The 20,760-nt window shown below is 47.5% G+C and overlaps 1 protein-coding gene and 1 long non-coding RNA gene across 4 annotated transcripts in view; one reads left to right on the top strand and one right to left on the bottom strand.

The window, feature by feature from the left end:
• DVL1 (dishevelled segment polarity protein 1) overlaps positions 1–8,571 on the bottom strand; it is an 83,699-nt gene extending 75,128 nt beyond the window's left edge. For all 3 annotated transcript variants that reach the window (XM_083803189.1, XM_083803190.1, XM_083803191.1), the window contains exon 1: positions 8,064–8,571. In XM_083803189.1, coding sequence (XP_083659315.1) covers positions 8,064–8,233 — 170 coding nt within the window. In that variant the 5' untranslated portion in view covers positions 8,234–8,571. The remainder of the gene's footprint in view (positions 1–8,063) is intronic.
• A 158-nt stretch (positions 8,572–8,729) lies between these two features.
• LOC310883224 lies at positions 8,730–17,770 on the top strand. The gene is made up of 2 exons (XR_014573379.1): positions 8,730–9,035; positions 9,777–17,770. It is a non-coding gene; the product is annotated as an uncharacterized lncRNA (long non-coding RNA).
• Positions 17,771–20,760: the final 2,990 nt, after the last annotated feature.

Raw genomic sequence — 20,760 nt, 5'->3', positions numbered from 1 at the left:
CCTGTTCTCATTAGGCAAGCGGCTAACACCGGCCCCAGTTCAGCGCTGCATTTCGGCAAGCCCAAGCACTCTGCCGAGTCCAAGCCGACAGCTGTGGCTCGGTGCCATTCCTTTTCTATTTCCCAAGTTCCAGTTCAGCGCCGCCCATTTTCTCCCACCGGTAACAGCACTCTGCGGCTTTCTGCAGGTATTGATGAGCCGTCCCCGCCGGCCCTAGGCGCCCTCCTTCCTCCTGACAGCCTCCGCGTGGTTGCTGCTGATGCAGATACTCAGCCCTAGGTACCTGGTCTTAGAAATCCCCATTTTCAGAGCGTTGCTACAGATTTAGCTGGTTGAATCAAGCTAAAACTTGGCCTTTATTTCCGAGCTCCTCCACGAACAGCAGACAAAGACTTCTGCAATGCTTACAGCACCGAAACCTGCAAGAGACCACGCCGAGTGCCACGAAAGCTGGAAGGAACCAGGACCCATCACCGCATGGTAAAGTCAGAGTCACCGTTCTCGGTTCTGTCTCAAAGGACTAAGAAAAATCCCAGCATCTTCTGAACAAAACCTCTTCGCCTGTTTTTTTACATTATTTTTTTTTTAGGAAAGCCTTTATCAAAAAGCTTTATTCTCCTACCACCGCACTCATCACAAGCTTCACGTTCACGCCAGCATTGCTCACGGGACAGAATAATCCACGTGGAAACTGGCTGAAATTCAGCGAAACGCTGAGGCTTGGTGACTTCAGCAGGCTCGGTGCCAGGCAGAGCCGCCACCTACCTCGCCACGCGGCCTTGGCCCCAAAGCAGAGCGGGCAGCAGCAGGGGAGGAGGGTCACAAAGCTGAGCCACGGGCCGTAACGTGCCTTGCGTTCATTTCTCGGTCAGCCGTGCCTCTTTCCATCGCACGGAGCAGCTGCCCGAGCGTGACCTTAAGACAACTTTGACTATTATGCAATCCTTCCCTCCTAGCCTACAGACCAGCAAACGTGGCCAAAAAGGGCACAGGGGAAAAAAAAAAAAACCCTCTTTCAAAGGATCCCATTTGTTGCTCCATCTGTTCAAACACACTTGCCATCCAAAAGATATTTTCAGTAAATATGCCATAGGCATTTGCAAACCCGTATCTGGTACATTACCGTGGAAGCCCCGGTCCTTTTTAACCTCGTGTCCTAGTAAACTGCTGCCTTTTTTTCAGGCTAACTGTACCTCAGATGCCTCCGAACATCTACGAACTGACAAAGCCATGAGATAAGGGATGGGGGAGGCAGAGAGGGTTAATGCTGACAGGACGAATCTTCAGGAAGCCCAGCTTTGTTGGTTCTCCCTTCGTGGAACTTCTTACAGAGCTTGGATCGTCGCGTTCACCTCGACATCCCCTGTCCGGTTCTTGTCCACACACCCGCCCTGTAGGTAGCGATCCCTCTGCCACAGAGCTGCCAAAATCATTCTCCTAACCCGCTATTTTTAGCGCGTGCCCCCCCTGCACGTTAGGCCACTGGCTCCGTATTTACTAATGGAAATGTGAACCACTTGCCTTCGCTTTATTCTGTTTTAAGAAGGCTGATCTCCTCCCTGACCTCCTACCGACCTCCGATACCATCCTGTCACCCGCTGTGGAGGTGGGCATCTGCTCGTGCTGCTCTTTAGTCTTGAGAGGAAAAACCACCAGCAAAAACACCTCGTTAAACTCCCTGCTGCAGTAACTACCAAAAAATAAACCTCCAAAAAACCTACGCCCTGGCTATTATACAGCACGGCAGAGTCCATCCAAAAGGCAGAACCCTACCTGTAAGACACTTGTGCCCCGAGTGCTGCCCTGTCCCTGAAGGAGCACGCCAACAGCTCTCCAAGCACACGGCTCGGCCCCAAGGGCTGGGCTTTGCTAGCGCGGAGCCTGGAACTGCTGCAGCATCGGATGGATGGAGAACAGGCAGGGATAAGGCTTCCACGTTTTTGTCCAATGTTCCTTTGCCTGGGGGATTTTTACAGCTGCTTTCCTCGTTAAATTCCACGAGAGCAGAGGTCTGCGAATGTGCCGTGTCAGGCAACTTTTTCTAGGTGATGCACATCCCATGTCCAAACAGCACTTCAAGCAGCAGCCTTCTAAGCCTCATCTATAAATAGGCAACTCTTACCTCACTTCTCCCCATGAAAAATATGCTGAGATGGGTGGGTTTTTTAATGCCTTGTCTCTAAAAGCCTTCCCAATGATTAAGCTGCTCTGGATCTCCACAACCAGACATAGCTCGATCAGGCTCCTGCTTCTCAGCTCGGACTCTTTTAAGGGTAATTCCAAACCCAAACTGGATTCCTCCTGCTTCAAATCACAAGTGCTTGCTAATTTCCAATGCACTGAGTCCCAAGAAAAGTAATTCCTGTGCAAGAAACAGCTGCACCTAAAAGTACAGTGTAAAAGGAAGTTCTTTTGCTGATACCAAAGGAATGCCTAAAAAGCCACTCCTCAAAGTGCTCCCTGAAGAAGCATCACGAACAGAATATCAGTCCGCACAACGGAAAGAATGAGGGCCTGAACCTCACCCAGGAGGATGGCAGAACAGACATCCTCCTTTGGTACGGAGCACGCTTTTAAGACGGAGCTGTCCTTCCTTCGAGTCTCACGCTGGAGTCGTGGCACCCTGCATCGACCACAGAATGAAATCTCAAAGCTAAAAAACTGAGTTAAAACTCCTGGGAATGCCTGGACAACAGGCATTTAGAATCCTGTATTTCTTGAGTTAATGATAGTGCCTTGCAGTGCAATAAAGAAAAGCTCTGAAAATACTAAATATTTACGAGCAGACAGATAAGCTCGTCTATTATGGGATGTGTCACACGGATTCATTATGAATCATTTGGATCCCACACAGTTTATGCAGCTGTCAGAGTTTCAGTCATGAGAGCCCGGGCGTCACAACCCATAGCCTTATTTTTAGCCGCATTCATTATCCGTCATTTTTCAATCATCAAAGAATCAACCAAATTGCATTATACATCATCGCGAGGACACGCAGCTGTAACCTTAGAACCAGCAGTTTCAGCGGTAGGAAGTAAGCTCCGCTCTCCTCCCCGGAGAGGAAAGAATCAGTCGCTGCGAGCAACGAAGGCAGCTGATGACACAGCTCCCCGTCCATAACCACGCAACACAAACAGCCCCTTCTCTAAATTTCGGCGCTGGCAGATCCTACCGCACTAGCAAGCCCGGTCCTGTAATGTCCCAGCTTAACTTCCCGGCGATGGGAATGAAAACAGAGCTACAAAGCACTTCCATGGGTCGAGTCCAAGTGGGAGCACAGTTAAGCAGGCTGCATCCTACAGATGACATCATTCCTACACAAAACAGAGGCCACGGGGAAGCCTGGGCTTGCAGAACGTGGACAGGTCCATCCCAGCAAGAGTCAGTGCAGGAATCACCACTGGGAATGAGATGGCACGGAAAGACGGTCTGCTATCAAAGGGACGCTGCCAGGAAAATCGAGGTGAAAGTTCCACATTAGAGCTATTTTCTACGGCTTTGCTGATAGTGAAATATTAACGCTGCAAGGCACAGCGGCAAATTAAAATGTAACCGAAGGCAGAAGGAAATTCACCACTCCTGCAGCTTTCTTCTCAGGCCCATTCCAAGAAGGAAAGCTGAAGGCAGGCCGGGAACCCAGCACAGGTACACGAGCACACAACTGCTCCGCGTTCACCGCACAGCTTGATGGGGCTCTGGGTGCACCTCCAGCTCCGTCCGATGGCAAGCAGCTCCGTCTTTCGAGGCTGGAAACAATTCAACGCATCCACTGTTTCTGAACGCCATTATTCACTGCATTATTTCAGGATCCAGGAAAGGCCGGGCCTTAATTACAACAACATGTGCAGCATTGCCGCGTCGGTTCCCGACCACTGCCTTCTCGAGGAGGCTCCGCTTCTCCAGGAAAACATTTGCTTTCCTAACACGAGAAGTGCTTTTCGCTCCATATTGGGCTCTGCGAGCCGCCCTGCCAAGCAGCAGCCAGCGTGCCAGATTATCGCCGCGCGCAGCCACCGAGCAAGGCGAGGAACCAGGGGAGGGCACAACGCCGCATTTAAACCCCACGCGTTACCGTAGCCCACGTCTAAGCACCATTTACAGAACACACTGAAAAAAAAAAAAAAAAGCTGCTTTGGAGGACGTTTGCAGGCACATAAGGCAGAAATTAGATATACAATTCTCTTACGGTTAGTGGCAACTGCAGCTGTAATTACCTATTCGCAACGATCAGGAAGTCAGTTTGTAGACAAGATTACGAAAAAAAAAAACATATTTACTACTAACGCTTGCTGAGACAGCCAAGATTGATATTAGATTTCTTCTAATTCCCTGATTTTCAGGAGTAATTGTCACAGAGGAACAAAAGTTCGCTTGACAAGTGAAACAGGAACAGAAATCTGACTGACAGCTTGCAAGAGCCACCCTCCAGGGAGCTACTCCTCCAAAAACAAAATACCGAGGTTGGCAAGATGTGAGCTAAAGACCATGAGCCTGTGGACAGGACGGAGCGAGAGAGGCTTCGCGCATCGGAGGAGATGCAGAGCAGGTCCTCACGCCAGTGCTGCCCAAGCTAACAGGAGGCCAGAAGAAGGAGATGGTCCTTGCTAACAGAGAGCACGCAGGGACAAACACAGAGCTGAAATGAGGTTGTTCCAATTCATATCACCACATTTTTTCCTCAAGTGTCCAGACCGTGTCCAGAATTGCTACCTAAAGCTTCAGTCCAAGAAGACCTCTTCTGGCTACTGGAATCATTCTCTGACGTGCCACCAAGCGCACAGACTCTTCACGAAGCCGTCAGCGTACAGCGGCCACTGTACCTGCCCAGAAAACTTCCAGGCAAATTCACATGCACCTCTGAATTCAGCTCAGAAAAAAACACCTACAAGACAGGGTTGTGTTAAAGTCCATGTGATTTGTCTGGAAAATCAGGCATGCTCTCTCTAACCTGGATTGTGGCATAAATTGAAAGTTGATCAAAATACTTGTGAAGATGCACTCAGAAGAGCCGTGGTTATCAATCGCACCTTCAGTCTGAGCACAGAGAAGCTATTTTTCATGGGAATTAGAGACAAGCCTATCACAAGGTGATGCTTTATAACACTGGAAAGGTAAAAGATGCCAGGAACACCCTGAATACATCCAACAGCCATGGAAGGAGAACGAACTGCGATGTGGTTGTGCTGTTGTCAGCGCGGTGAAATAGTGCATCAGCTTTTTTATTATAAATCCGATTTTATTGTGGCTCGTAGCTCAGCTGTAAAAGTTTTATTGGAAGCCAAAAGCTAGTCGGAGAAGCTTGTATGTCAGTGAGGTTTACGCATAGGCCCCTGTCTTACAACCCACTCTGCCTAGATCTGGACCTCTGCCACCAAAGAGCCACTGGTAAAGTTCGTGCTGAACTTTTGGAGGCTTTCAGCAAAGGGTTTAAAAGACAAGCGTGGAATTTTCACCTCTGCAAGTACCGCTCACGCAATATAGCTCTAATAAAAAATACAAATAATAATAAAATAAAACAGATGGTGACCACCTATTATCAGCAGTTGGAGGTCTTGGCTCTATCAGAAGATTAAAGCTAGAGAAAACAATCAAATAAATAGCGAAGCTCTGACAGCCAGAATAAATGCTCGGGGAGAAAAAGCAGGGCTTTATTTACTTTTACAGCTTAGCGAACATCTTATAGTGATATAAGGTCACACACTGAGGCTAATTTTCTTTTGAAGCTTGTACTCCTATGGTGAGCCATGAAGCCCCGCACAAATCTCGCAGACGGAATTTACAAATGTTTGTATGTAGACATTTAGCAGGTAACATGCCAGGTGAGGTACGCAAACAGCACCAGAGTTACGTTCCTATTAGGTAGGACTCAGCGTAAGGCAGAGCCATAACTCCCTTTAGCTCTTATTTCACCAGATATACCTATTTACAGCTTTTTATGACAAGGGAGACCTCCCACGTACCACAGGCTGCTGTATCCCTTCCAGTGATCCCTTTTCTAAGGCCAGCAGTAATACAACTTCCGTAACAGCCCCCAGTGCTATCGAAAAAAAATGGTTTGGGTTACCAATTTCTTCCATCCTGCAGTTACTGCTACCCGTGCACCCTTGCCCAAAGCTTGTCCATTAGTACTTTCGAGGGACATAAAAATTAGGTATGATCTATATGACCAGGCAAGCTCAACATGAATTTACAGAGCATCCACCAGGCTCGCACTTTCACCTACCCCATGGTTACTCGTTCACCTGCCAGCATCCTACGAGGTCTTCTCCAGAATTTACCCTTTTTCAGTCTAATGGTTACAAATTTCTGTTTCCGACCCAATCAGTCCACATTCGGTTCCACGTTATCCGACTGCAGATCTGGACTGCGCACAGGCCACAGTCACCCTCCTCACAATCAGAAACTTGTTCGTGGAGTCATATTCGAGACCGCCGTTTAAATAAGAGAAGCAGAATTTACACGTCCTAAACCTAATGACCCATTTGCAGCGCTCTATCTTCCACCATCTCCATTTCCGTGACAAGGCAAGAACAAATCGTTTTTCCTTCAGTTTAGAGGCTAACAAGAGAATCCGTCACAGGATTTACATTACAAACTCTGCTACCTGGTCAAAGATCAAGAACAGCCCAAACGTCTTAGAGATGCCCCCGGAACATTCAGCATGCCTCGGCACAGTTACGTTCTTCCTCGTACCAAGTGTCTGTAGCAGTGGGAACGAGCACATACGCTGTCTCAACAAATCCATCACCCTTTATTGAGGCTGCACCACAAAAACATAGAGCTAGAATTTCTAAGCCTGCTGTAGGGTACGCGTCCCTGTCACTTGAGGGTGAAGGAGAAAAATTTATGAATAGACATTTTCAAAGACCTTATTTTGAAAACAAACAGTTTGTATAGTTGTTTCCCAAACTGTGTTTTCACAATCCCGAACAACAACAAGTCAACGCATGAACATTCCTCCAGCAGCATGCCAATACTAACAAATTGCCACATAAGAAATCCATGTCAACAAACAATATCCACATTCCATCGTGGATAAAACACAACAGAAAGGCTCCAGGTCTCATGGATAAGAAGAAGTCTACATGGCGTGTAAGGGGACGCTCGGGATGATGATGTATTTGACCAAACGCTACGTTGGCACCTCAATCGCAGCGATTATTTTAGGGTCAGGTCCGTATTAGTATTCCACGGACCTGCTCTCTTCTACTGGCAAGGCATTTAAATATGTAAAAATTGTCTTGCCAGTGACAGATGTGAGTACAAAGAGAAGCAATTTACTACAAAGGGATTAATACATTTTTGAAAGTTACTGTCTGGCAAGCTGTCAAACGGCTCTTTATTGGTTTATTTTATTACGACCATAGATAAGCCTGGTGGCACGCAAACCCACACTCGTGTGGGGACCACGGTGATGTGAAGGAGCCCCGGACCCCCCCCAAAAACCAGTCCCGAGGCCAGTCTCGGGGGGTCGGGGCCGCTTCCAGGGGGCTCCGTCCCTCACCGCCGGGCTCTCCTCAGCTCCTCGCCCCGCCGGGAGGCCGCGGGCCGGGCCCGGCTGGGTGGCACCGCGCCGGGCTGCCAGGGCGGGGAGAAGCCGGAGCCTCGGTGGGGCTGAGGAAGGGCGAGGAGGAGGAGAAGGAGGAGGAGGAGGAGGAGGAGGAGGAGAAGGAGGCGACCCCAGCGCCGGGCCGGCCGGGCCGCCATGTTAGCGGCGGCACCCGCCGCGTCCCCCCCCCGGGGCCTAGCGCCGAGCGGGCGCCGCAGTGCGCGGCATGGGGCGGCCGGGCCGGGCCGGGCCGGGCCAGACCCAACCCGGCCGGGGCTCGGATCCTCCCCCCCCGGCCCCAGCTGAAGCCCCGCAGAGGAGGCGCCCTCCCGAGCAGGTGCTCGCTCCCTCTCCCCCAGCCCGGGGGCCAGAGGGAGGTTTAAAGCCCCGGCTGTCAGCGGCGAGGGGAGAAAAGGGAGGAAAGGCGGAGCAGAAATCGCCTGTCGCGACACGCGACACGCGCCGCGACACACGCACACACACCCCACGGGCCTTCCCCTCGCTGCCCACTCACCCGAAATCCTGGTCCATGGATTTGAAGAAGAATTTGTAGCTGTGCACCGGCCGGTTGCTGAGGACATTTTTAAAATCGGCCAAAGTGACTTTTTCCGGAGGGACGGGCAGCTTCACCAGATAAGGGGTTTCCTCTTCGTCTATGTGGTAGATTATTTTAGTCTCCGCCATGGGGAGAGGGCGGCAGGAGGAGGAGGAGGAGGAGGAGGAGGAGGAGGAGGAGGAGGAGGAGGAGGGCTGCGGGGAGCCGGCCGGGGGCCCCGCCGCCTCTCGGCTCCGCTCAGCGCCTGCAGCCCGCGGACAGGAAGGGAGCTGCGAGCTCCGGGGCCGGGGTTTGGCTCCCTGCACTGCTCTCTAGCTGCCCGAGCCGGGAACGGCAGCCCTCCGCCGCCCGCCCCGCCGGCATCCTCCCCGCCGGCCGCCGCTCGCCGCGCCGGGCAAGCGAGGGCCGGGGGGCGGCGGGGGGCGAGGGGCTGCGGGCAGGCCGCCTTCCTCCTCCTCTTCCTCCTCCTCTTCTTCTTCTTCTTCCTCTTCTTCTTCCTCCTCCTTCTCCTTCTTCTCCTTCTCCTGCCCGCGGGCAGCCCGGCTCTCGCACGCCGCCCCCCGGCAGCTCGCCGCCCCCCTCAGCCCTCCTCAGGGGAACGGCCACGAAAGCCCTCGCGGGGTTTTTTGTTTATAGTTTTTATTCTCCCCTCCTTATTTTTTTTTCCCGAATACAAACTGCCTACGTAACAGTTTGGGGACTTTTGATGCTGGTGGTGATTTGTTGGAGTATGACACACAGACATGAGAGCCCCTGTGTAAGGCCTTTGGCCTCATAAAAGCACATAGTGTCCCTATAAGTGCCCCCCAAGGGCTATATAAACACCTCTTTCCTTATTTTTTGCCTCTAGGAGTTAGTAAATGCTTTCCAGGTACATCCCCTAGCCAAGGTGGCCAGTACCATCACCCACATGGCAGCACGAAAGGTCAGGTATGTTACCACATAAATATATATATGTTACCACACATACATTCAGTACTAAAGCTTTACGTTCTAACTCAGCACTCTTTACAAGATGTGATGGGCTTCTTCCCATTGCATTTATGAGAGATGGAAAAGATTTATGCGGCTGACACTACTCGAGCAGTGTAACGGCAGGCAGACTCCCCCGGTTCAGGTATCTCAAACGCTGGGCTCCCTCCCCCCAGCAGCCCTTTGCATTTCGTCAGAGCCGAGCTGGGTTCCGTTTAAGCGATGAGCTCATGGATTCTCTGCAGATCACAAAATTTTCCAGTGCAGTTGGCGTCTCTGGAGCTTATGCTAATAAGAAAGCAGAGACAGATTCGTGGCCCAGAAAAAAATTGCTTTTAATAGCTGCTTCAACAGAAGCCTGTTGGGCACAGAGCCCGTTGAGGTGCTTGGCACAGAGCAAGCTTTAGACCTATCATCTCCTAAATTTCACAGAACGGCAGAAGAGTCACCGTTCACTGCTGCTATGTGAAATATATGTGCTTTGGAGCACGTGGTCCAGAGAAAAATCTTTTGAGAGCCACGTTTTGCAGTTGATGTGTTTGGGACGAGTCGACCTTTCTTTCTAAAAATCCCCAAAAATGACAGCCAGGGAATGAAGATTTCAGAACAGCAGGCTCAGGTTTCAAGAAATCTGCTCATCACAGAATACTTTTTCAGGAAAATCCCAAGCTAATTACATTCCCTCTTTTTCCCTTTCAGAGAAAGAGGACATCCACTTCTCAGAATATCCAGCTGCTTTCTGTGAAGGGGTAAATCACAGCTCAGTGATTGAATTACCGGTGGCACTGGAATGGTTTTCTGCCAGCACAAAATAGAGGAGCCAATTGCATCGGAGGTGCCAAAAGGTCTGTTAACATTATTGCTGCCTATTATTTCCAAGTTTCTGAATGCTTAATTCACTACCAGTTCCTGGCTCTCACCAACTTCAAGCAAGAATGATGTGTCCCATTGCCTTAAACTGTTGCAAATTCTCCCCTGTATCTCACATTACACCTGTTGTTCTGGATGTATAATTATTCCTGACCATGCTTGTCAAAAACAAAGTGATGCTCTTAAAGGTTTGGAGATCAGCAAAGAAACATCCTGATTTCCCGTGTTCCTGTTTATAAAGTTATTTAAGTGGAAATGCATGTATTGTGAACATTAAAAAAATGAACACGGTGTTTGGATTCAAATAATCAACACAGCATTGCTGTAATGTATACTGTCAACTCTGTTACCTACAGTAATGGGGGATAGTGGAATTATCTGGATAAAGCAAAAAACAGAGTTAACAAAGCATTTATTAAGGAAGCTGTAAGAATCCATATCGAGAATAATAAAGGAAGAAAAAAAAACGAAACAGGTTGGTGGCACTGTTGACTGCCAATGCAAAAATCCTTTAAGAAATACTGACCAGAAATAAGACATCCATATGGCACACCAATACAAGAGTACTGCTACATTGCCTCCAGAGCCGAACCCTCCTATGCAGAACCAGATCTGTGAGCCTCTCTACCAAAGGCATGGCTAATCCACAACTCAGTGAGATTTAATAATACTTAGAAAACAAAACATCAACTATCTGCCATCATTTCTGGTACAGCAATTACAAAATTGCAGTCACTGGATTTCTTCTACTCTAGTGATTTGTTTATTTGCTGACATTCATGCTCATCCCTGCTGAACTTAAATGCCTGTACGATCATCAAACAAGGTATGATAAACAGCAAAGTAAAGGTATGGCCTTAATCTTCATCATGTAACTAGTAATTTGGTACTCTCTCAAGTCAAGAATGGACAACTTCTACCACACACGAGAGTCTCTGAGCAAGAATGGGAAAGGCTCCCTTTGGCAGGACCAGACGACAGCTCTGGTACAAGCTATATTTTCTGAGATACTGAGCTTTATGTAGTTTTTGCTGTACAAAACCCAGGCAAAGTATTAACATCCAACCCTTTGGTCTTTTCAGTTCATACTTAATGACCTCCTGAATTCCTCAGAGATCCAGGTGGTATCCACACACAGACTAAATCTGCAAAGAGCTCTCCTCTTGCTCTGTTGGCTTTGCTTTCACTTTTGACAACTGAAAATATAATGAGTTGGATAATTGTCGGATGACTACCTTGGAACAGCCATGATGAGGCTGAATCTATGACTCACAAAAAGCTTTCCAGGTCCCCATAAAGCACAGAAGAGATAACCCACTTTCATGTTACAGTCAAACCACAAGCTAATCCAATTAACGAGTGTACATAGGAATGCAGAATACGCCACCTTAGCAAACCACCGGCCCATCAGGGCTAATATCTTGCTTCTTGCAGAGTTTAGTGCTTAACACTTCAGTGGAAAATAAATATAAGGCATAAAATCTCTTGCTATTACTGCTGTGCTCTCCGTGACAGAGCAAATAGTCGTGCTGACCCCTGCAGGGAGCAGATAGTGTCCTGAGGCATAAAAGCTGCTCGCCCTTTTCTTCATTTATATAGCAGTGCACTTCATTACCACACAGAGAATAACCAAGCCTCTTTAAAAAGCTGTCCTTTGAATTATAGCGATGGTGGTTGCTTGTCTCAGTGAATTCAAAAAACTCATCACACCCTGGGTGCTTGGCAAATAAGCATTTGTTTAAAGAGATAGGACAGAAAGGAAAGCAAAGCTCTGAGCACTCCGACACTCGCCAAAGCTGTGACTCGGAGCCACTCTGAGATTTCGTGGGTATTTTTTAACCACCTGGAAGACAGTATTTGTAATGTCACGTTGATTTGGATAGCCAGCCCTGGAAAATGAAGGCTTCTGTTTTGTTGCAGCAATACAGCACGATCAGCGCGCTGAGCACCACTGCAAGCTTCCCGTCATTTACTGCCAGCTGTCCACGCCCCCTGTGGGACTGGTGGCACCTGCAAGGAGGCCAGCAGGACGGATTTATCCAGACCTAAACCGATGACACCCATTAGCCAGGGAAGATTCCTGCCAGACTGGCATCACAGTAGTGACCTGGAGACACAAAATACAGGTTGCCAAAGTGTTGAGTCCCATCAGTAGCAGTAATCTTCATATTCCCCCCGTAATTTCTCCAAAGTCACCACTGTTTGAAAATAAAAGGGGAAATGGATTTTGAACTTACTGAAGGGGTGTGTTGCTGTCTGAATGAACCAGACAAGAATTGTTCACCAACCTATTCCTTCTTCTCAGATATCCTAAATTTCCCTGTTTAAACTCTGAGCACTTATATGAAGACTTTCAGCACATTTTAAAAGGCAAGTTATACAGCTACTCTTCATTTTTGGGGTAGGCATTCCACCTCACTACACCCACTCACACAGGCAAAACTAGCATGGATGCAAAATCAGAACTAAACAGAAATGCTACTCAAAGAGAAAAAGAAGCAGAAAGATAAAACCGCAACCAAACAGGTCCGAGGCACTTAAAATTAAGATGCTGTAGGCTGGCTCCCAACCCGGTATACATCAGCAGGACGCGACGCAAGTCGGTTTACTCATGGATCCGGTCTTGGGTACAGTCAGGTCACCGCAGGGCTTGGTCCTGATGCAATTTACAAGTAAATAAAGACAGGAACCACTAGAGGGAGGCAAAAGACTTGCAGTATGGCATCTGCTCTAGCCTCCTGGGCAAAGTTCCCCGGGGCTTTCCTTGTCAGTGGATTCAAATACAAATACATCAGGGAGTGAAATGACAGTGAGTATTTTCAGCAGCATTTCCAAGAACTCCTTCTACTAAGGAACGTGTGTGTTACGGAGGGATGTTGCCCTCCAGGTCTGTAGGAATGAGGGACAGTGTACTTAGGGGAGAGGAAGAACAGAGGACAACATTTGCGTTGGTGCTCTACAGGGATGGCTAAAAAGAAACAAGATTGTAATGGAAACCAACATTGTTAGCAGATGCACATAACTTTGGGGATTCACAGGAATGAAGAGCATCTCCTCCAGCTTCAGTCCTTCTTTTTCATCCAGCTTGGTTCCATTGATGGCTATTCAGTTATGGCTACTGAAGGTCTGATGCGTCTCAGTTCCTTTAGGGTGGACCATAGAGGTGGAAGAATTAGCAGACCGAATGAAATTATGTTCCTGTCTGTTCGAGGTCTCCCAGGATCAGGAAAAACTCAAGTGAAAATCAGGTGCTCACACAGAACAGCATCAGCCTGTCTTACAACTCTCTCCCTGCTCTTGCTACAGAAACATTAGTGCTTCTGTCTTGGAACACAACTTTAAAGCGACAATCACAACAGTGGAGATGAGGCTACAAAGATGTGAAGGGTTATTGAAAAAGGCAACAGATTGAGCACATCAAAGCGCTGAGTGACAGCGAGCTGCTTTTGATAGCATCTCTTTCACCATCACGTTTGCTGTGGATTGGGGCTTCAGAGGGAAATTTTCATGAGACCCTCTGGTGTCTGCACAAAAAGCTGCGACTGCGAAGGGAAGAAGTGACGCCTTCCATGAGAGACCCAAGGGTGTTGCTGACCCACATACACAAAACACCATGGGTTAGAAAGCTCAGTGCTCCCACACCTTCTCTGGAGCCTTCCTAGTTGCAATCCTGCAGAATCGGTCACTATTGCACACGTACCCTTTCGTCAGCCCCAAGCACTTCCAAACGTTTTCATGCAGAGCACATCTCATCGGTGTGTTTAAGGGTTGACCCCAGATCCTGCTCATCATGACTCAATGTTTTCTTTCCTTGACCATCTTCTGGTTCTCCTACCTCTTCTTAACAGCTGCAGTGCCTTTTATTATTATTATTTCATTAAAAAGAGGGATTTTTTTCCTGCAACCTTTGTCTTCAGAGCAGCTGATGTGCAGAGGGCAACATGTGTTTAGAAACTTGACCTCTAAGGAACAATGGAGATTTTTGCTTAGGAATGCTATTCAGACCATTATCCTATTTCTCTCAGGTCCCCAGTGTTTCTTCTTCCCCTCAGAAATGTGCTCTGTTAATGCCTAGCAAGTCCCTCTCCACTGGTATGGCTCTCCCCAGACCGGGAGGCAGAAAGGAAATGGGGACAATCTGGATTTCATTTCAGACAAGTTGAAGACAATGAAAATATTTAATTTCAGTGGTCTGCAGAGCAGGCCCTGCGGTCGCTAAATGAGCTTTTCCTTGTTCCCAGCTGCTTTCCTGGAAAATCAGCCCCATTGCCTACAGAGAGAGAAAAGTAAAAAGATGCCCCAGCAACAAAATGCCCAACGGTGCCTGGCCTGGAGCCAGCCAGCAGAGACCCAGCGTCCCAGCAGAAAGGAACAGGGCTTTGAGCATCAGCGACACCCAGGAGCAGCCAAGGCTATGCACTAAGCCCTCACTCTTCATAATAACTGACTAATTGCAGCTGCCTTTTTTGCCTTTTTCTCCCCGATCTGTGTAGATGCTGGAGGAAACGATGCATTGGTATGTGCATGGAGTCAGTCACAAATAAACAGGCCTGCAAACGCTGAATCTCTGTTCTTGAAGACCTCAGAAAAACTCCACTCAAGCTCCCTATTCCGGCAGCAAAGAACAAACAGAGAAATCCAACCCAATGTGTGTCACCTCAATCCAGCAGAATGCTGCCATCTCCAGCTCCCAGCACTCATAAGATAATTTGAATTTTTTTATTATTTTTTTTGTGGCATGGTGCTCTACTTCAACTGTGGTGTTTAAGGAAAAAAGAAAAAGTAAATTTAAATCTTAGAAAAATGCTGTTGAGTCAGATGTTCCCAGTGGGACTGGCACCAGTTCCAGGATGATCTCACTCTGCCCAAAGTATCTTTTTTTCAGGAGCTCTCACTTGTCTTCCCCTCACAGTGAAGAATCTGACTTACAGGTTATAACCATGACCACCGAAGTCCCACAACAGTCCCAGGAAGGGTCGTTTGGATGAGACCTTTATTGCATGTGGCCCCTGACTGCACCTGCTCAAGAATTCGTCATTCATTCTCAGCAACTGAATAGCCCAAGCAGAAGGAACTACTTCCCCTCCTCTTCTCATTGCTTTCAGCTCTCAACCCTTTTAACCTGTTTGTTGTTTTTTTTAGGGGTTCTGTTTGTTTTTTACTTTTTTTGTTCTTTCTCCCCCCCCCCCAGTTATCTGAGAAAGCACAAGGAGCCATCGCAGCGTGATTCACCCTAATCACAGAGCATTAGCGAAGAGATGCTATGAAACGCCGTGAGACTGGCTGTAGGATGATTCCAACGAGGTATGAGAGCAAATAATACTTTTACTAGAGCCAATCTAGTCAATAATCTCCATTTGCCACTTTTCTCTTTCATATCCTGCTTTGATCCTTCAGATTCTTGCACCTGCACTGTCCATCCACGCAGCAATACAAGTTGTTTCCACCGGTGTCCCTGGGAGAACTCTGTCACACCAGCTGGGATTGTACTCAGCGGGTGGCAGCCCTCCAAGAACAGAAAGCACAGCAGGAACTTCGCAAGGTGTTAGTTCTGCAGGGAGAGGAATTTGGGCTGGGAGAGAACCATAAAACTGTGCCGTTAACTATTCCAGCAGGATATGTTATCTTCCCTTCTGGTCCTGCAGAATTATGTACCACGAGGGAGCTGCCAGCCTTCGGCTCCGTGATAAATGGTTTAAACTCCATGTACAGCCGCAGAACTGTTCATTATACGCTTTTGCAGAGCTAGAATTTGTCTGTGGGCCCCATGACCAAGTCAAATGATGATGTCCCATGTGGAAACCATACTGAAATCACTGGAATAACTTACTGTATCAGATCTGCACTTTGTCAAACACTAGGATGCTCTGAGATTAAACATGTTATTGGGAAGAATTAGCTAATGCTGGTGATAGCTTAGACAGCATCTCAAAAGAGCATAAAGAAATAAAATCACCCTTAACTTGAAACTCTATTATATTCTCCTTTATTTCTTAAATGTTAGGAGAGTTACACAACAATGATAAATGGCAGAAGTTAAGTAACAGTAATAATGGAAATTAATTCTGAGGCAATAAAGAATGAAATAAATTCTATGGACCAAGTCTTCCTCTCAGTCTTGAGAGAAAGCATTGTGCACACAAAGCAGAAAGGAAGGGGCTCTATTTACCCTGTTATGCCAGTGGCCTTCTGTATCTCTTCTGGCAAACCCGTATCACATTTTGTGACTGTTTCCTCACTTCTACTCCCCCCTGCTTCTCAGTCATAGGCTCTTTATCTTCACCAAGTACCAGAAATACAAAATTGCACTGGAGCTTCCTCTATTTGTATCAGCCAAATAACCTCAAAGGGCTCATGTGCAGCAGCACTTTGTATCACAAACATGGTATAGAACAAATCTGCGGAGTGCCCCTGCTTAGCACTTGTTGGTTTGTGTTATGAACCAGCCTTAAATGCACGAGCTGCGTTTATTTCGAAGGAAATTAAACTGAAAAAGCATTTTCCAGCTACACTGTCTTCAGTCCAGAGGATGAGACTGGCTGAAGTCAAAAGCAGCCTTCCCCACCTGGAACACACGGGGTGCGGGTGTCAGGTTCTCCGAACTGCTGCTCTACTCTCAGGCCTTTTCCTACAGGGCTGCTGTACGTAGAGCCTAACGCGGTGACTGGGATCACAGTGGAGGGAACACCACTTGCTTCCCTCGGTGAAGTCACGTATGGCGCTGCTGCGGGCACCCTGGGCACTGCACCTACCGGTCCCACCTGTAGGGTACCCCATGGCACTCAGAAGCTTCCCACTTACAAAAACATTCCCCCTTTAAACCACCACTTTGAATTACCAAGAGGCAGGTGTATAATTAATTTTACCTTACAAAAAAATCATGGTTTACACAATGCCTATTCTTTAAGCATTTGTACAGTGACTGTTCAGCTACACGAATGCATGAGCTTCCATTCCAATTAAACTCCCCAACTCTTCAATTAAAACCTCATCGGCTCATGGAAAGCAATATTTTTCCCCAGACTCTCCAGAATGGGCTCTCCACACTTCTGCTCATTTTTCCAAGTCACTGGTCCCATGCAGGTGCTTTACTCTTTCATCTGTACTCATTTTCCTTCCTCCAGATAAGCATCCCTTCTATTTATGTCCAATTAAGATCATGGCAATGTCATCTTCGCTAAGCTAAGCCTACAATTTGCATACATGAACTCTCTCCTGCAAATTACCATATAATGATAAAAGAGGGAAAGAATATTATTATAGGTTATAGCTTTCTTACAGTGATTAAAAACCATATTTTGTTGCTTATGAACAAAGTTTATAGAAGACATATTGAGTAGCAAAGCCAAAACAAACACGAACGCTGGTGTGAAAAAAACACCTGCACTGCAGTTTTCCTATCTAGATAAAGGAAATCATAAGAAAACCGTAACAATTTAATTGCTCCAAATACAAAAATGCAAGGCTCAAAAAATATCAATTCCCAAAACTGAAATAAAACCTAAAATAAAGGACCATTTTCTTTATGAAGAAAGCTTTTTGAAATTTCTTCCTTCAAAGAACTGAGTCAGACTGAGCCCAGCTGGCATTTAGCACAACCCCTTCTAAGGTCACTGCTGTACACCCTTGCCTTGTTCCACAACAAGGGCTTACAGTGCCTAAAATTCAAAAACCCTACAAGAGACTTTCGACTCTCTGCCTTCACTGAGCCAGAGAAGTAATTGGTATTAAAAAAAAAAAAAAAAAAAGGAAGAAAAAGAAAGAAATATTAGGGGTTAACAAAGCCTGCCAAGAGCCTGCAAAGGGACAGGGAAAGGTGTTCATCAAGATGCAACGTTCCACGAGTACAGTGGAACACTACTTTGAATAACTCAGGTAAAACACCTTTATCATTCTCAAAGGACTATACAAATATTTAAACGTTGTTTCTCCATGAGAGGCACGTTAACGTCCCATATTAGAGAGGGAAAGGTTGAGATGAGAGATGGGAGAGAGAAAACCAACCCGTCTAGAATCACACTGCGTCTCCGGCAGAGTGGGAACAGAAAAGAGCCCTGTCCCTTGTCTAGTGGTTAATTGCAAGTCCAGCCTTCTAATTTTCATGTGCAAGATCACAAAATCATTTAGGTTGCAGAGCACCTCCAGGATCATCAAGTTCAACCACCAGCCTGACCTACCGAGTCCCACCACCAAAACGTGTCCCTTAGCGCACGCAGGGCTTCCTTGCACAAGAATTTACCCAACGCTGCTGCGCTGCTCCAAGATGAAAGTCAAATAAAATGCCAAATGCACACTGACGGGGAGGCTTCCTCTACCTTACAAGCTCTTCACTTCTAAGGCAGAACCATCCTTTACAGCTGATTTCTTCTCTCAGTGACCTCCCCTGCATACAGCCTCCCTTACAAGGTTCTGACACTGGATCAGCCACACAAACTTCATGCCAATGCCAACGACTGGCGGAATACAAAGGGCACATGTAAAAAAAACAACTCTGCAGTTGAGCGTTCGGTTTTCTCTGTCTTTTTTTCCAGCAGTTTGAAAACACACAAGTGGTTATCCAGCAGTCATGCCTGGATCTCTTTCAGCCAGAATTTTAACTTAGTAAATTACACGCTAGATGTGGCAGGCTGCTTTTGAAAACCACTGTCATGATCCTCAGCCCGATCACACAACATGTGCCTCTCCTGAAGAAAAAACAGCCGTAATCTCAGATTGGTCTCCTATTTTGGTCAGTCTAGGATTATCCTGGCACATACGACCATTACCCAGATTCGAGCTTGTGATCAAAGCAAGGATGAACTCATAAAGCTCTTCCTAGCGCTTGTTTCAGAGAACATATTAATTTCTCTCCCCCTAAGCTATTTTGCAGCCTAGCAGTCAAATAAAATATTTAAATGCCTCTGGAGTTTATGAGTAACCCCACTTGGAGCTGGTGTCTCTGTGAGCTACGCTAGGCAATTTGAACTGGCAAGTAAAGATCTCCAACCTTTGACTCACAGACATGAAAGGGAGGGAGAAAGACATTAATGGCAATTACTTGAGACTGTGCCACCCTGATGGAATAACCAGCGCAGCCTTACGCACCTGCAGGAATGCAGCTTGGGTTTCAGTCAGGTCCAGCCAAAGGCAACCTCAGAAGAGCTGTCTGCTCTGGGGGAAGGGCAGGCAAACGGGGACCTGGGCCGAGTCCGTGCCCTCCTCGCCACCAGTCGTGGGTCTGCCCACCCTGAGCACCTCCGTACAGGTGTGTCTTAAGTGAAGGGAGAGGCAGAACTCACGGAAATTGTCTAGAGAACAGCAGGAGGGCTGTGCAAACTGGAAGAAGACCAGGAACTGCACAGCTGTAGCACAGGCTCACCTCCACTTGTACTATTTTCATATTATTAAGATTCTGTAATATTTGAAGGCATTAAAAGTAAGGGTCCCCTTAAATTTGCCCTTTAAGACAGTCCTATAGACAGGAACGTCTATAAAAATTGACACGGTCCATTTCCCACCCCTGTAAAGCGTGTGCGCAGTACTCACATCCTAGCTTCTGAACAGACATTATAGCTCTTCTGCTATGTAGGAAGCCTCGCCCACACTTTTGGCAGAGCTAGGGGGCTAAGCTCAGCTTCAGCGTAAGTAGCTGCAACTCGGCAGCACCACACTCCTCTGCTGGTGATGAGGTGATCCAAGGAAAGACCTCAGTGTTCCCCATCCCCAGGGAGAAATCCTTGGTGGGATACCAGCTGCAAGCAGAGCACTGCTTCGAGTCCAAAACCACACCTCACCCTCACAGCAGCTCCACACAAGCTCCTCTTCACACTTCCACCTCTCGCAACGTCCTGGAGACCCTACCCCAGTTCCATTCACTCACCGAGCCCACACGCAATCCCTTCCTCTGCCATTCCCTTCAGACCACCAAAGGGGAGGCTGGCAATCCTTGGCCACCTACACCCCTACACAGGAACACAAGCCACTGCCACCATGCCCACAGAGGCAGGAAACACCTTATTTTCACCTGTGCCCCAGTTTGGGAACGGTGCTGCAGCATATCCCAAGCAGTCAGAGTAGCTGTGTAGAGTGGTTAATATTTTCTGGTGTTCCTGATGCTTTACCTCGCTTGGATTTTAACACTAAATTATTCACTCGCAAATTTTTGGACATCCCACCTGCTCATACGTAGGGCTCCCCTTTGAGCCCACAGCCCCACTATCTCAGGCATCTGCTCCCCAAAACGATGGCAAAACTCACAAGAACGGACTCTTATCCCTCCTCAGCTCCCCTTTGGGGACTGTGGCCCATGAACGTGCCTGACGGGCTATGGTGGAATGTGTTGTTACTCCTGTTCCTCGCGGTCGGCTCGTGGGAAGCCATTCTTTTTATCGGTCTGTCTACCTGTGCTGTGATCATACCTTCGGTCTGATGTGCACACAAGCTCTGTGTGGGCAGGATCCACCCCAGGACTGCAGGAAAATCGCACTCCAGATTCCACACAGGAGTTTAGCCCTCTCCATATCATTTCTGGATCTGATCTAACTGACACTGGCATTACAGCACTGTAACTCCATCAACTTCAGCTGAAAGTGTCTGCTCGTGCCAAATTTGATTTGGTTTGCACTGAAACAAAAACAAATCAACAAACAAGCTTAGAGTGAGAAATACAAAATTAGGCTTCTAGAGCTCTTTGGAGCTGATACCAACACTACCCTGGTGGCAAGAAACTACATCTGTGTGCCTCCCTTTCCCCTATAAAATGAGGATATTGACATTTCCCCATTCGTAAATTGAGGTATTTACATTGTCGTTTGTGAAGGGCTGAATTAGTCTC

The sequence above is a fragment of the Anser anser genome (assembly GCF_964211835.1).
Source record: "Anser anser genome assembly, chromosome: 17".
Lineage (NCBI taxonomy): Eukaryota > Metazoa > Chordata > Aves > Anseriformes > Anatidae > Anser > Anser anser.
Note: the sequence above shows the minus strand (reverse complement) of the source record. Positions and strands in the feature narration are given on the sequence as shown.